Raw genomic sequence first — 17424 nt, 5'->3', positions numbered from 1 at the left:
GTTGTACCAAAATTGGTGAAACCCCTGGGGGTTTGAAATGTACACTATACCCCTAGATGAATTCCCTGAGGGGTGTACTTTGCAAAATGGGGTGACTTGTGGGGGGGTTCCACTGTATTGGTGCTTTGGGAGTCTTGCTAATGCAACATAGCACCCACCATTCATTCCACCGAAATCTTTGCTGCAAAATCCAAAAATCACTCCTTCCCTTCTGAGTCCTGCCATGCACCCAACTGGTATTTTTTGGTCACATGTGAGGCATTGCCGTACTCGGGAGAAATTGGGGCACAGATTTTGGGGTGCTTTGTCTCCTTCATTCCTTGTGAAAATGAAAAATTTTGAGCCAGAACTGCATGTTTGTGTAAAAAAATGTAATTTTCCATTTTCACATCCCAGTTGTACCAAAATTGGTGAAACCCCTGGGGGTTTGAAATGTACACTATACCCCTAGATGAATTCCCTGAGGGGTGTACTTTGCAAAATGGGGTGACTTGTGGGGGGGTTCCACTGTATTGGTGCTTTGGGAGTCTTGCTAATGCAACATAGCACCCACCATTCATTCCACCGAAATCTTTGCTGCAAAATCCAAAAATCACTCCTTCCCTTCTGAGTCCTGCCATGCACCCAACTGGTATTTTTTGGTCACATGTGAGGCATTGCCGTACTCGGGAGAAATTGGGGCACAGATTTTAGGGTGCTTTGTCTCCTTCATTCCTTGTGAAAATGAAAAATTTTGAGCCAGAACTGCATGTTTGTGTAAAAAAATGTAATTTTTCATTTTCACATCCCAGTTGTACCAAAATTGGTGAAACCCCTGGGGGTTTGAAATGTACACTATACCCCTAGATGAATTCCCTGAGGGGTGTAGATTGCAAAATGGGGTGACTTGTGGGGGAGGTTCCTAACTTTTAGCACTTATGGTGCCTAGAAACCTACATGGTGCCTAAAAAAAAATCTCATAAAAAGGAGGCTCCAAAATCAAGTAGGTGCTCCTTCTATTATGAAGCCTGTGGTTTGGTCAACGTGCACACTAGGGCCACATATAGGATATTTTTGAAAACAAAAGAATTGGGGGAATCAATTTTTAGTCACATTTCTCTAGTAAAATCTACTGTATTCGTTAGAAAAATGTATTAAAATTGAAACTCTGCAAAAAAAAAGAAATTTTGAAATTTCACCTACACTTTGTTTTAATTCCTGTGAAACACCTAAAGGGTTAACAAACTTCCAAAATGCTGTTTTGAATACTGTGAGGGGTGCAGTTTTTGAAATGGCATCATTTATGGGGGTGTCTCACATACAAGTCCCTCAAAGTCACATCAGAACTGAACTGGTCCCTAAAAAAATCAGTGTTTGAAATTTTCATGAAAATTTGAGAATTTGCTATTCATATTGTAAGCCTCCTAGTGTCCAAAAAAATTAAAAGGAAGTTGAAATAATGATGGAAACATAAAGTAGACATATGGTCTATGTTAGTTATTAACTATTTTGAGTGGTATGATTATTTGTCTCACAAGCAGAAAATTTAACATTTTGCAAATTGCAAAATTTTCCATTTTTTCACGATATTTTGGTATTTTTCACAAAAAAACACAGACTGTATCGACGAAAATTTACCACTAACTTGAAGTACAATGTGTCACGAGAAAACAATCTCAAAATCACTGGGATAAGTAAAAGCAAAAAAAAGTTATCCCCACTTAAGTGAGACATGTCAGATTTGAAAAAAAGGGCTCTGTCATGAAGGCACAAACTGGCTCTGTCATGAAGGGGTTAAACAATTAGGAAATAATTGAGGATATACATAGACCACACAACATACACACACACACATTGTACACGCGCACACACACACAGTACACCACATACGCACACATAGCACACAACACACACATTTATACGTAGAGCACCTCACACACTTACACATTGGACAGATACCCACACACACACAACACACCACGTGCAGTACAATACAAATCCATACACACTACAACGCACACCCAAAAACAGTACAACAAACACACAGAACACACACACTTAAACATTGCCAGGATACGCAAAGCACACTACACACACATATATACGTAGCACACATCACAAACTTACACATTCGGCAGATACACACAACACGACACTCACAGTACAACACACACCCACATTCACTACAACACACACCCAAAAACAGTACAATACACAAAACACACACTTAAACATTGCACAGATACACACAGCACACTACACACACACAGATTTATACATAGCACACCTTACGCACTTACACATAGGGCAGATACACATAACATACCTCTAACAGCACAACACACACCCACATTCACCACACACACCCAAAAAACAGTATGACACACACAAAACACACACTTAAACATTGCAGATACACAAAGACACAACACACACATACTGTATATACATAGCACACCTCACACACTTACGCATTGGACAGATACATACAACACACACAACCACATACACTACAACACACACACACACACAAAAACAGTACAACACACACAAACACACAGAACACATAAAAAATAGTTTGCCGTTTATTTAACCGTCTGTACCGGCAAATAAAAACTGTACCTAATGTACCGTTTCTACTTTGTTCCCCATATCCGTCTCTCCAGTCCCCCAGCCTGTCACTGCGCTCCCCGGCCAGTTGCACTGAGAAATCTTTGTCCTGGCCAATGCACCCATTGATCAATACAAAGTGGGTACACTGCACTCACCCTGTTAGTCAGTTGGATATCAGGCCTATCAGGCCTCTGCCTTAAGGGTTTCCCAGACTCTTTTGGTTCATATATAATGTTTGGTCGATGGGCATGAGCGCTGCATGCATTTGTTTGAATGTTATGAGTGTAAGAAGTTGAAGAATAAGACTGAGATGAAGATTTGTCACGTTATAGCGTACAATTTACTCAATAAATCTTGAAAAAAATATGTGTAAATAGAAGTACAGTACAATCAAGAAATGAAAGTAGGATTACAAAATAAATTCTGATTCAAACTGATAATTGTTTGGATGGCGGCCGGGCGGGTCAGCTAGTTTTAAATAAAGGTGCAAACCACCAAATACACTTATAGATCCATTAAATGTTTTTATATAAAAAAATTGAAAAATTATAGTTGGGAGTTGGTTGGCTTGTACTCTATGGGTTTTTCATATCCTTGGATTGTCTAATAACAAGATATCCCAGCTTATATAGCCGTTAGGTGTATATGTTTTCGGGAAACCAGAAAAAATAATAATACTGAAGATCATTTAACAATAGAGATTTAATAGTAGGTTTGCACGTACACTATGCAAGTGAATGTAAGCATAAATCAAAGTAAATCCTCTGGCAATACAGCAAGTCTCCAACAACTATTTAAATGCGCGCCCCCCCATCTCCCACCACCCACAATGTTGATCAATCTGTTCGCCGTGGATGCACAAACCAGGAGCATGCACATGTGCAGAAATGCGAATTTACACAATATCGAGCTTGCATACGAATTCATATGTGAGGGAATGGACCAGAATAAGGTCCATAGTATAGCTGCTTAGTAACAGCTAAGACCAAGATACACTGAGGTTACAGAGAATCCCTGCTGCTCCGCAACCATTGGCCATTGTGGCCTGCATACCTCTCAACATGACCCATTTCAGGAGGTCCAAAATGCTCTGTTCCTGGACTTACTTGCCCGTTGCAGAGGAGGGGCTGCTGCGCATTCCAAAATTTAAATAGGAGGGGCCACACCAACTACCACCCCAACAACTGCCACCTAGGACTCACTGACAGTTGGTGTGGCTTCCCTATTTGAATTTTGGAATGCGCAGCGGCCCCTCCTCTGCAACTGGCAAGGAAGTCCAGAGCATTTTGTCTCTCCTGGAATGGGTCATGTTGGCAGGTATGCACATGGTACCGGTCACCTAGCAGCGGCCAGGAACCACAGTATAGAAACCACAATAGCCAGTGTTTACGGCTAGTAGTGAGTGTGCTGTTGGCACTATATACAGTATATTCAGAATGGGACTAGAGTGGCCAATCCCGGGATCGGCAGGATCCCAGGATTTGGCCCCCAAAACGCTGGGATTTCAATCCCAGGATTGGAGTTTCCAATCCTGGGATTTCGGGATTACTGTAGACTGCGCATGCGCAGTGTAATTCCGGACAGCATCTGAGCACTCGCTCAGACGCTGCCCGGCTTCTCCCATACCCGGCAGTGCTGCACAGCGCAGCGTGACCACCCAACTTGCCCACCCAACCTTCCCAGCTGCCGGCCACCCTGCCGTATGAGCCCGCCTACCAACCTGGCGGCAACCCAGCCAGCAGCCCTCCTGCCCACCCACTCAGCATACCCAGTTACCGGCTGCATCCGGCTCCCACTCAGTAAATGTAAGTAAATAGTGGGCGGCAATGGCGTTTTTTATTATTAGGGATGCCAATCCCCGGATTGAGCATTTTTCAATCCCAAATCCCGGGATTGGCATCCCTAAATGCGAGAAACGCGTAAGACATAGAGCTATCTGGTACCAGTTCTTCAGATCCGGCATCTTTACTGTGGGAGGACTCTGACACAGCTGAGTGGGACTGCTAACCCACCAAAGACTCAGGAGCCAGGAACCCTCAGTCATATCCCCATTTACTATACCAACTTTGGTTCATAATCCCCTGGATACAAAAAATCCTTTCTAAAGAACAAAGGATCCTTTACTGTCTCAAGGATGTGGTAACTATACCCTCTACAAACTGTGTGCACCTGACTAACTAACTGTGCTTCCCTGCCAAAAGCTGTTGCATTGCACTACATCTTTCTAAAGGCTTGCACTCTCAAAAACTGCTTTTCTGCTACACTACTAATAAGCTTTAATCCAACTGCTTCAAAGCTCTAAACAGCTGCCTGATCAAACACCTTAAAAGAAAACCATTACTAACATATTATTTGGATAACTCTGGTCATTTTTCTTCTCCTTATTGCTTATTATGTATGTGAAAGTTGTCTATTGATAAATTTTAATATGATTTAGGTGTATATGTATACATATGGTTTATATATTTTTATCACAAAAAATTATTTCTTTTTCAAAATTAAAATACTAGTAATTCCAGTTTAGCGCAGTGTTCCTTGCTTTTTTGTGTTTTTCATTCCAAATGTGGACTGTGTGGGAATTAATCAATTATCTTCCACACACATTGGGATCTCTAGCGCATAGTCCCACACTTCTAGCTTCCATGTCACAGGCTGGGTTTGAAAAATGACAAGTAGGAGCTGATTGGTTGGTGGTTTATCACTCTCCATTTAATCACTTTTCAAGGCTTAGTACATCTCGCCCTCTACCTCTTTACTGGTGCACATAAGGGATCTGTAGCTTCTGTGCTACTCTAAAGGTGCGTACACACTGGGCAATATTTTGAACATTTTCACCTTTCGGAGAGCTATCGTTCAAAATATTGCCCAGTGTGTATGCTATGAGCGATGAATTATTCACGTTCCTGCGGTTTGTAAACCAACTAAGATCCCCAAGCCATAGTTTGTACATGCAGCTTAATTTGACATATTGTCGAATGATTGCATGCTAGCAGCGGGGGCCGGGTGACCACTTAATATCACTAAAGATAATGTTAATACCCCTTTTACACCTGTCTGGACCCAGGTTATTGCCGCTCCACTCCGGGGCGGGGCTTGGTGTAAAAGGGTAAAAAAAATAACCCGAGTACTGTTCCGCGGGTGTCTGACCCGGCAAATGTTCAGGGTCGGACACGGGGCTTCCACGGAGTCAGGGGCCGTGTAAATGGGTAACCCGGATCCATTTCCACCAATAAGTGAGCCCATACCTCCGGACCACAGCGTCCTGCAGTTAGTCCGGAGGTTGGGCAGGGGCCGTGTACAGCCTCCACTGCTGTCTGTGGTACTGTGCAGACTGCAGCGGAGGCTAGGAGGAGGTGAATGGATGCCTGTGTGTGGCATCCATTCACCTCATGAACGGAGGCTGGGGGTGCACGGAGGCTGGGGGCAGCCCAGCAGCTTTCCTGGGTGCTGGGCTTGCACCCAGTGTGTAGGTCGGCGTTGTGGGTTTCCCGGTGCTTGGGGATGATGTCATCTCCAAGCGCTGGCATCTCCCCCTGGCATAATCCCGGGGGACGCCGGTGTAAAAGGGAACAACTGCCAGGTCACATCCGGGTGCAAAAACCCAGGTACGACCCGGCAGTTCTTGTGTTTAAGTGGTACAGTATAAGTGTGTATGCACTATATCCTTCACCGGGAAATCAAGGGAATACTTGGCAATATGTGGAGTGAGTCATCAAGTCTTGAAAAAGTAGCCCTTGATTTTATTATTTTTATTATTATTATTAATGTAATATTTTTTAGAATATAATCATTTTATGTGATTTATGATTAATAAGAAAACCGTCCCTAACCTTCTTTTAATATATAACGGAGCCAGCGCTGGTATACTACTTTTCTATTTGTTTTTATCATTTATACAGTAACTTACTTTTATCATTTATATAGAAAAAAAAACCTGTCACAGTTAAAATACTGTTTCTATGACAATAGGGCATTTTTTTTTAATTACGCGGATGCATGTTGTCCCTTTAAGTGAAAACATATATACAGTAACTTATACTGCTTTCACATTGCCAAAACATTTAAGACCCGGTATTTCGAAACGGTATTTAAAACGGATCTGAGCCACTAAACCCCTTTCACATTGCAGGTGAAAGCCTGTATATTACCGTTTTAAACCCCTTTCACACCGCACATAAATACGGGGTCTCAAGCAGGTTTGCAGTGTGAAAGCAGCTAGGAGAACAGGACAGATAGTAGCTATAAAACAGCGCAGTGCATGTTTAATGAGCAGGAGCCACTCATTACATATGCGCGTATATAATGAGCAGGTCACGCTCATTACATACGTGCATATGAATGAGACGCTCATTACATATGTGCATATGTAATGAGTGGGACCCGGTCATTACATATGCGGGTCCCGCTCATTACATATGTGCATATGTAATGATCACCAGCTGATAGCCAGTGCTCACTGCTGCCTGAGTCCTATATAACTGTTCAGAGCCGTTCACACTGCATAAAAAAACGTCTCTGAACCGTGTAGGACTCTGCTTTTTACTCGTTTGCAAGTACCGGTTATTTGTAACCGGTAAATGCAGACTGGTGCTTTCACACTGCAGCTCTAACCGTTTTAAAAGGCTAAAAAATGGCAGTATGGCCAAAAAATGCCAGTTAGGAGCTACAGTGTTAAAGGGGTATTACTTAGTTTTGTCTACAAAAAATTTTTTTGTGTTTCTAAAAAAACATTTTTAAGCATTTGTGCATGAACGGGTTAAAGTGCATTACAAAGTGTTCTTAAATAAGGCATGATTTTTTCTTGCAAAAAGATACACAAATCAACTCTTATGCAATGTAATACTTTTCAAACACCCATGAAATGTTGATTAGGTTACTTTCTAAATAATAGCACAAATTCAATTGATTTTAATGTTAACCTAATTAAAAAATATATTATTTATTTTCTTTGTTGAATATAGTTTAATATGTACTGCACAAATGTATCAAGTTTAACATGTAACTCATTTTAATTAATTAAACACATACCCCTCATTTGGGGGGTAAAATTATTTATTAAATTAAAATAATTTGTTATATTTTATTACCCCAGAACTTTCCAGATAATACATTGTTGGAAAACTTAACCGAATCGGATTTCACAAATCTCCCAGATGTGGTAAGGACAGTTTTTGTTAAAATCTTATATAGGTAGGGGCCTTATTTTTTTTTATTAACCCTTTGAGTGCCAAGGGAATTTGTCAAACTATTTGTGAAAATTGCCAAGCAAACTTTTTTATTAACCCTTTGATTGCCATCGTTGCTGTGAGAGATCCTTAAAATATCCGTTAAAAATGCCAGCGTCGCTTACAGCAACTGTTCTTTTTTTGGGTGCAATATTTACCTAAACTTCAATTAAATGACTTGGCTGTATTTGTATTTATTTATACTAAAAGAACAGTCGCTGTGAGCGACTCTGCCATTTTTATTGGATATTTTGATGATAGCTCACAGCAAAGTTGGCACTCAAAAGGTTAAATACAGTTGCAAGAAAAAGTATGTGAACCCTTTGGAATTACCTGGCTTTCTGCATAAATTGGTCATAAAACACAGTCTGCTTTAAACTAATACCACACAAACAATTATATGTTCTCATGTTTTTTATTGAACACACCATGTAAACATTCACAGTGCAGAGTGGACAAAGTATGTGAACCCTTGAATTTAATAACTGGTTGACCCTCCTTTGGCAGCAACCAAGCAGTGGTATCTTCCGTAGTGTACTCCAATGAACTCCATTCTTGTTTAGTGTTTTATATACCATAGATTCGACAATGAGATGTTAGCATGTGCCAGACATTTCTGTAAGTCTTTAACACTTCTTTGTCTCATTGAGCAACTTTACAGTATGGTCACTCCTAGGGAACAGAGTAACAACAGTGCTGAACTTTCTTCATTTACTGTATAGACATTTTGTCTTAACATGGACTGATGAACATCAAGGCGTTTAGAGATTCTTTTGTAACCCTTTCCAGCTTTATGCAAGTCAACAATTCTTAATCGTAGGTCTTCAGAGAGCTCTATTGTGCGAGGCATGGTTCACATCAGGCAATGCTTCTTGAGAATAGCAAACTCAAAACTGGTGTCTGTTTGTGTTTTTATAGGGCAAGGCAGCTTTAGCCAACACCTTCAATCTTGATTGGACTCCAGGTTGGCTGACTCGTGACTCCAATTACAGTAGCTCTTGGAGAAGTCATTAGCCTAGGGCAGGGGTGGCCAAACCTGTCCTCAAGATCTACCAACGATGCATGTTTTCCAGGCAACCTGTGGATCTATAGTAGGAATGAATGCAGCATGTTTGAAAGTGTGACAGTTAGTAATGACTACAGCTGTGCACCAGCTAGGTAACGTGGAAAACGTGGACCGTTGGTAGATCTCGAGGACCGGTTTGGCCACCCCTGGCCTAGGGGTTCACATACTTTGTCCACCCTGCACTGTGAAAGTTTACATGGTGTGTCCAATAAAAACCCATCTCCCTGAAGCAGAGACGATCAAGGTACACGTCTCCCGCCTCCCGAAAAACTGAGATGCGTGTGCGTGAGACATGCTTGCGCCTCACAGTCAGATGGAGCGGCGGCTCGCCAGCGGGGATATTCTGGCGAGCCCCGGCGCTGGCTGAGAGGCGCTCCATCTCTAGATGAAGTTCAGAACACATTTTATGACTAATTTATGTAGAAATCCAAAGGGTTCACATACTTTTTCTTGCAACTGTATCCTTCAATCGTACTATATAAATGGCTTACACTGCTCATCACCTCTATAGGGTGTTACATATGTAAGCGACCACCATGTGGCACCAAAACTGTTTGGAAATGACACTGTCACATTGAAAACACTTACTTCAAACAGCAGAGTAGTATAATAGATACACATCACAGGTCAGACTATAGTGCATCCCAAGCAACAGTCAACACCACATAATTGTCAGGACTGTATTACAGGTAACGCTGCCCATCTCCCTCCAGCCGCTTCCAGAAATATATTCGCACCCTCTCCTCCTGCTCTGGACTCTGGTCAGTAGAGCTGTTGTGTCTGGCAATTGGCAGCTCTGGAAGGGGTCTCACTGGGTGGGGTCTTGCCTCTCCATCCTGCAGTAAGACAGATACCAGGAGATAGTCATACAGTATGTGAGAGTATGGGATGAGGATACAATCTATCATACAATCTTTAGTTTTGCCTAGATGTGTGACTGAGCCGATCTTTGATATCTGCTGTGATCCTTTCATTCTTAGGAAAGAGTGTTGTTTTTTTTGGATTCCGCACAAGGTTGATCCCACTCGGAATAGGGGGGTCAAGTGAGACCTACCCTCCCCGTAGTGGGGTTTGTAGCCTAAAACCAAATCTCTTAAGGAATTCCAAACCCCTGAAAAGAGAGGGGGGTTCTTGGGCAATAATTTAGAGTTGGTGGTGCTCCCTTGAGTCCGATTGTAACTAGAACTATGTGGAGAAGGAAAGAGGACTCTTTTTGTTGGGCACTCTTGAAATATGTGGTTGTAATTTTAAAAACTTAACTTTTATTAGTATTTTTTAAGATAATGGGTACTAACGTAGCCTGTATAATAAACAAAAATATATAACATAGCAGGGAGCTGTTAATAAATAAGCTATGCTATTTGAAATATGGTCCCAGTGGGATCAGGAGTGTGTAATGTTGTCACTTCCTATTAAGGTAAGGATGTGTGCCCAGCAATATTTAGCTGTGACTCATTAGAGGCAAAATATGATACTGTAGTTATTTCAGTAAGGTAGGTGAGGGGTTATATTCCCTGTTAATGTAGAGACCGTGTATTCATTGACAATGTGTCCTTATTCTGCGCAGGATAGAGAGATAGTTGACAAAGTGTCTTGGTTCTGCGCTGGATAGAGAAATAATAACTGGTGTACAAATAGGTTACTGTTGACAGGTAATAATTGTCATACTAAACTGTTGGCGCCCAGTTCAAGATGTAATGTTTAACCAAACAAAACAAAGGTATCTGCTGCTTTTAATTGGCAGGAGATGTTGCTTTAGATAGAACAATGTGTTGGGAGAAAGTTAAGCAGGTGTCCCTGGTTGCTTAGCAGAGTTTCTCCGAATTAGCAGCCGTCAAAGGTATTGTCACTGTACAAGCATACAATATTACAAGAATAGGAATGGTTATATGAAAAGTTCCACCCGTAGAGGTGTTAGAGGAAGGTTTAGGCAATTACTTGTAATAATCTAGCAAAACAACTCCTGATCCCCAGCCATCAGAAGTATAGACACATTGTAGACATGCATTGTCCAGTTACAATCAATACATGCATGTATGTATACATGCATGTTCAGCAGACCACGCGTGCGCAGGTGTCCTGTCACTGATGCATCATGCGATACGATCTTGGCAGCTAAGACTGCGTCAAGATCACATGACAAATGCATGTCTCACGCTGCTCCTAAAGTTAATTCAAACAATTAAAGTGTTTAATAGTAATATTAAAGCAAACTAAAAATAGGGTCCAACATACAGCCTGATTCAGACGGGGATGAATTTGGCTCCCTTTCCAATGGTGGGGGTCTGCGCATGTGCATACCCACTGTGCGAACACCTTCAGCGAGTATCACACTCCCCGAAGCATTCGCACTGACAGGGAACGAACAGGGGGTGGCAGCTTGGGAACCTCCAGCATTTTATAGGCATCCCCTGGGAACACAGGCGAGGCGTTGCCACATGACGTGTGCGCTTAGACTGTTATTTCCGGTGGAGAATGATTTATTTTCGCATGCTAGTGAGGGGACGGGGGAGAGGGGGGGGGGGGGGGGAATGTGCAGGTGGGTGGTGCTTACCTGATCGCTAGGCTGCACAGTCTAGAGATCCGGTCTGAATCATGCCCATAATCTTACTCAACTTACTTCATTGGGTCGACATCATTATAAAGAGAGGAGGGTGATCTACTGCGCTCACTCAAGTATTTGTATGTTATAGGGGCGCTGCTCTAGCCGATAAGGGTTTCCCACTCCCTTTTGATATATTGAGTGTTGCTTGTTTGGGCGGGCTTGAGCGCTGCCTCTGTATGGGGTGAGTGTTTGAATTCAATGTGAATTTAGAACAAAAGTGGGGATAAGGTGTTGTGGTTGATGCGCTGTTGTGTGTGAGGAATAAAAGAAAAAAAGAAAAGAGGGTTTGTGTGGATGATTGTATTTTATTTAATTACAATATGGTGTGAACCATTGACAAAAGGTTTGTTCTTGGGGTTGTTTGTGTAACTGCTGTTTTGATGTACACCTACTGGGGTCCCCTGTTAAGGGAATTTTTCAGAGCCGTGTCACCTTCAGGAGATCCCTGACAGGGGTTCAGGTAACCCTTTTAGTGTTCCTTTGACCTCCGTAGGTCCCTTTATGTGGGATCTACGGTCTCCCTTAGTGATGTGCAATGTAAAACATTTATCAAGTTTGGTGTTCAGAAAGGAGCCTGTGTAGGTTTAAGGCAGTTCATAGAACTCCTTTACAATCCCATAGGCCTATTCCCTTTCTCTCCTCCGTGCATGGAGGATTGTATAGAATCTGTATTGTCTCCACTGGATTGTGGTAAGAGTATTGGGTCTATCTTGTTGCACTGAGTCGGAGAGAGCCTATGGAGGCTTCAGGCGATCTTCTAGACCACTTTACAATCTCATAGGTATATGCATATGTACTCTCCTCCTCAGATTATGTCTCAGTACAGTAAGCGGCTCAGCCTGTGTCACAGGTGCACTGTATGTTTGGGTTCACACTCACGCTTTGCTGGTCTGACTTTCTGCGGTGTATCCTGATCATCAGTGCTCGTTTTTAGGGGAGCTGTGCTGACATGACAGAAAGGCATTCTGCTGTTATGGGGGAGGGAGCCCTGACCACATTGAATAATTGCAAATTCTGAACAGATGACTCAAGGGGATATTTGCCCTGTGTGTGAAGCTGTACCCAGAAGAGCACAAGCTCAGAGGGTGGAGCAGCCTGAACCTGCGTGGGCTGTGGCCCTGGGCAGGTCTGTAACTGCTTTAGTGCAGGTTTTGAATAGACAGAGGGATGAGCTGGTAAAATCTCCTAGACCATTGTCATCCTCTCAGCAATCCCATGCTGGAGGAACATGTCAAATTATGGGAAAAGGTTCCCTTGGTAGATGCATCGGTAGCTCAGTTGTCAAAAGCTACCGTGCTGCCTTTTGCAAGGCGGTGCTGCATTTAAAGACCCTGTAGATAAAAAGTTAGAGGGCTGCCTTGATAATCTCTGGTCTGGAAAGGGAGGAATTTCTGGCCTCAGAGATATCAGAGGTACCTACCTGCACATCCCGATCTGACCGCCCCATCAGGCATACCTGCAGTTTACCCTGCAGGAGGATCATTACCAGCTCCATGCCCTCCCTTTCGGGCTGTCCACAGCACCGAGGGTGTTCACAAGGTAATGGTGGAGATGCTGCTGCTGCTGTGGCAACATCAACATCATCCCTTACCTGGATGATCTCCTCTTAAAGGCAGGGTCCAGAGAACAGCTGTCAGCCAGCATTTCTCAGACCACTCAGCTATTGTTCCAACTTGTGTGGCTTCTAAATTATCAGAAGTCTCACCTGCTTCCTAAACAGAGGCTTCTCTTTCTGGGGATGATTCTGGACACAGTATCCCAGAGGATCTTCCTTCCGCCGGACAAAGCGACGGCCATTTAGGAATTGGTCAGGGAGGTACCGACTCCGAACCAGGTCTCCGTACATCTCTGTATTCGCCTGTTGGGAAAGTTGGTAGCATCCTATGAGGCCATCTAATACAGGCCATGCCAGGAGTTTTCAATTGGATCTCCTGTGCAGATGATCGGGTTCCCACCTACACATGCATTGGCTGATAAGGCTATACCCTTGGGCCAGAGTTTCTCTAGTGTGGTGGCTTCAGTTGTCTCACCTGTTGGAGGGATGACAGTTCAGGATCCAACATTGGGTCCTTTTAATGACAGATGTGAGCCTAAGGGGCTGGGGAGCTGTAACCCGGGGTACTGTGTCAGGGTAGGTGATCAAGCCACAAGTTTCTCCTTCCATACAACATCCTGCAACTTTACAAGGCTATAATTCAGGCCTCACATCTACTCCTAAATCAGGAGATTCAGGTTCAGTCCGACATTGCTACGACTGTAGCACATGTCACTCGTCAAGGAGGGACAAAAAGCAGGACCTGCTTACAGGAGGTCTCCACGATCTTCCTCTGAGCAGAAAAGCATGCAAGGGCCATATCGACTGCTTTCATTCCAGGCACAGAAAACTGTGAGGCAGACTTTCTCAATCGCAAAGACCTACACCCGGGGGAGTGAAGTCTCCACCCACAGGTGTTCCAGCTGATCACGGGCTGGTGGGGTTGTCCAGACATAGATCTGATGGTATCCCAGCTCAACAAGAAGCTGCAGCTTTACTGTGCCAGTACCAGCTTTGGTCATACCAGCTGGTATACTTATTCCCTCAAATACTGTTGCTGTCCCGAGTACTTCACAAGATCAGGAGGGAAAGGGTGCAAGCAGTTCTGATTGCCCCGGACTGGCCACAAAGGGATTGGTACGCTGATCTGGCCTCTTCTGCTTAGAAGGGATTGAGCAGGAGTATCAATGGCGGAACACTGGTGACGTGGGGAATTCGATGGTGGAACACCAATGACGCAGGGATATCGATGGCGGGACATCGATGGTGGAACACCAATGGAGCTTGGGATCGATGGTGGAACATCGATGGCGTGGCAATATCAATGGCGGAACACCGATGGAGCTTGGGATCAATGGTGTGGAGCTATTGATGGTGGAACACCAATGAAGCTTGGCTAGCTGCACGCTGGAATTACACAGGTCCTTGGAAGCAGTAGAGTTCACTGGAGCAGGAAACCTGGAAGCAGCTAGAGACAGATGGAGAGTACAATGCAGATAACAGGAGTGTCTGGAATCAGGTGGAGCTGAACTGGTTTATACCAGCAATACTGGTAGGTGCAAGACTGTGCAGCAGGATGAAATTTAGCCAGAGTCTTGTGAGCAAATACACAGATAGCAGCTATACTGCAAATATCATTGAACTGTCAATTTCACAGGTCTCAACCCAGTATTCCTATAGAAGCCAGTGTGCGGTGATTGGTTGGGCAATTAGCAGGACAGGAGGACGCTCAGGATTGGCTGTGATCAAACAGTTGACTGAAATGGACATGGCTGCCATGTCCAAGGAAGCTGGTAAACAGTATGAGACCAAAACCATGTTCTGTATAATGATAATGGCAGTGGCACGGAGGCCATTGGAGACTGGAGCTGACAGGCAGACATGACAGGCAGGGATTGCTGCAGCGTCAGGTGACCTCTGTAGAGACACTATAGAGGTAAGAATATACAGTACATACAATTTATTACCTGGATCGCGACAACAGTGGACCTCTATGTGATTTTTTACCCTGTATTTCTGTAACCAGGACCGGCTCAATTTATTTATTTATTTACAGTTTCTTATCAATGAGCCCAAGGCTCTTTTTTTTCCATTTGTTTATTTTTTTACTATTTTACACAGAGAAACCTGCATCCTGATCCGTGCAGGTTTCAGCCAAATACGACTGAAAAATGAGGAGTAATTTCCAGTCATATTTTCGGCTGCGTTACTGGCTGTAATCAGTCCTACGAATGATAGTAAATGAGCACACCATAGAAATCATGGCCATTTACGGGCGTGTTCTATCGATGGTGTATTCATTTGTAAACCCAAATTCAGCTGACCTTGCCGTAGATATAAGTACGGCAAATTAACCGAATTCAGCTCATGGCAAATTAGCTAAATCTAATTTTCTGGATGTATTTCACATCGAATGGGTATAAAAATGTGTGTTCACACCCATTTGATTATCTGCCTAAACAGTTTAGTTGTGCTTCAGTTGGAGCACAGAAAGGCGCGTTGAGACATGACAACATACAGATGGAGCCCCTCTCATGCTTTGCCGGCGCTCGACAGAACATCCCCGTTGGCGGGCGGAGAGGGACTCCATCAGACTTGAGCGCGTGTGCGTCTCACACGCACGCGTGTCCCAGTTTCTCAGCGGCTGGGCGGCGTGACCCTGCCCGTCTCCACTTCTGGGAGACAAGCAGGGTTGGGGGGGTTCGGGGTGGCGGTGGGGACCGGCGATGGCGGCGGGGAGCTCCATTGGAATGGGGCACATGTGCGTCTCGTGTGCGCGCCCCCTTCCGACGGCCGGCTCCATCTGTATACATCCCCACCACTGGGTAGCTAATGCTCCACTAATCCAGTACTGTAGAGTGAATAGTGTTTCTCGATGGCAGTAGTCCTTTTCTATGGAGATTTCCTTAAGTGTTAACATGTTATGGTGGGGTACCCCATACTGCTCATACCTCCCGCTCTGACTTATTTTTATCCACTCTGTTACCCCCTACACACTTTGCTGATCTCTCCTGCCCCTCTATAGGTGCGTACACACGGGCTAAAATCACTGGCAATATGGTTGCTGAGCGACCATATTGCCAGCGATAGGAGCGCGCTCCCATTTTCGGTACCCTAATGGTCGCTGGTCGGAGGACCTTGCTCCTCCGACCAGCGACTTCCCCCTGCCTCTTCTCCCGGCAGTATGTAATTTTCATCAGCGACCATCTCTGGTCGCTGATGAAAACGGGAAACTAAGCAATATGATTGCTGTGCAATACATTGCTAGCAATATATTGCCAGCGATCGTATTGCTCCGTTTGTACACAGTGTTTCTCTGCTCTGTCCAGTCCCGCCCTCACTGAATGTGCCCATACATATTGGGTCAATCCCCACAATCCCCTGATGGTCGAGTGGGGGATCAGGAATAGTAAACGTGTAAGAATCCTGGGGTGGGGATCAGCTAATCTGTTAAGGTGTACCTTAAATCTTATCCCTGCTCATTCCCACCCTCATTCTAACTCCCTACCTGGCACCGTGGCGGATTCTTCTCTGGTACATCTCCCTAGCAGTGGGAACCATTTGATAAATTGCACTTCCTTAATCATGATGGAGACACCACCCCAAACAGAATTATATACATATTAACCCCTTGCCAAGGCAAATTATCAAAATAGGTGTGCAAATTGGCAAGCAAAACATTTTTATTCATCATAATAACCTGTAATGTTTACCTGATATATGAAATATATAATTTTTTACAAAACATTTTTTATTTAAATTTACATTACAAATGTGAGCGACGCTGGTACTTTTAGTGGATATTTTGCGTATCTCTCACAGAGATTTTTGCATTCAAAGGGTTGAGCAGGATACTCATTGTACCAACAAAACTTCTAATAATTCTACTGTATTAGGAAAGTCTAAATCAATTTCTGTATTTATAATATCTGAATCCTAATACTTTTTCTCATGTTGTAGGTGAAAGACTTCATTAAATCAGTTGAAGACAAGAGAGAGAATTTCAAAACATTAATGCAGAGTGTTTGTCACCATCCACAAGATGTCATGGAAGAAAAGGTATAACAGAGACCGGTTAATTATTAATATTTCCTAGCAATAATATGAAATACAGAATGTCAATAATGTGGTGGAATGGGTTTGGCACATGGTGGCCATTTTGAATTTAAATAATGGCGCTTCTGAAAGCAACACCACCAAACATCCCTCCGCCCCTCCCTCCCCACCTACCACACCATACATCATAAAAATAAAACCATGAATTTTTGTTAAGTTGTATTATGTTAAAAAAGTCTGATTTAGTGATCATAAACATGTTTTGTTCTGAATAACCAGAGGACCCCGAAAAATTACACAGTCACCCATAGAATGGAGACTTGCCCCAGTTCATCATAGATGTATG

The 17424-nt window shown here is 43.5% G+C and overlaps 1 protein-coding gene across 3 annotated transcripts in view; it reads left to right on the top strand.

The window, feature by feature from the left end:
* The window catches only part of LOC146042070 (uncharacterized), a 378004-nt gene that overhangs the window by 64941 nt on the left and 295639 nt on the right, over positions 1-17424 (top strand). For all 3 annotated transcript variants that reach the window (XM_083162079.1, XM_083162014.1, XM_083162143.1), the window contains exons 4-5: positions 7685-7750; positions 16983-17081. In XM_083162079.1, the coding sequence (XP_083018205.1) occupies positions 7685-7750; positions 16983-17081 (165 nt within the window). The remainder of the gene's footprint in view (positions 1-7684; positions 7751-16982; positions 17082-17424) is intronic.

The sequence above is a fragment of the Crinia signifera genome, chromosome 1 (genome assembly GCF_055691185.1).
Source record: "Crinia signifera chromosome 1, ASM5569118v1, whole genome shotgun sequence".
Taxonomy (NCBI): Eukaryota; Metazoa; Chordata; class Amphibia; order Anura; family Myobatrachidae; genus Crinia; species Crinia signifera.
The sequence above is the reverse complement of the archived record's forward strand: the minus strand, read 5'-3'. Positions and strand labels throughout refer to the sequence as shown.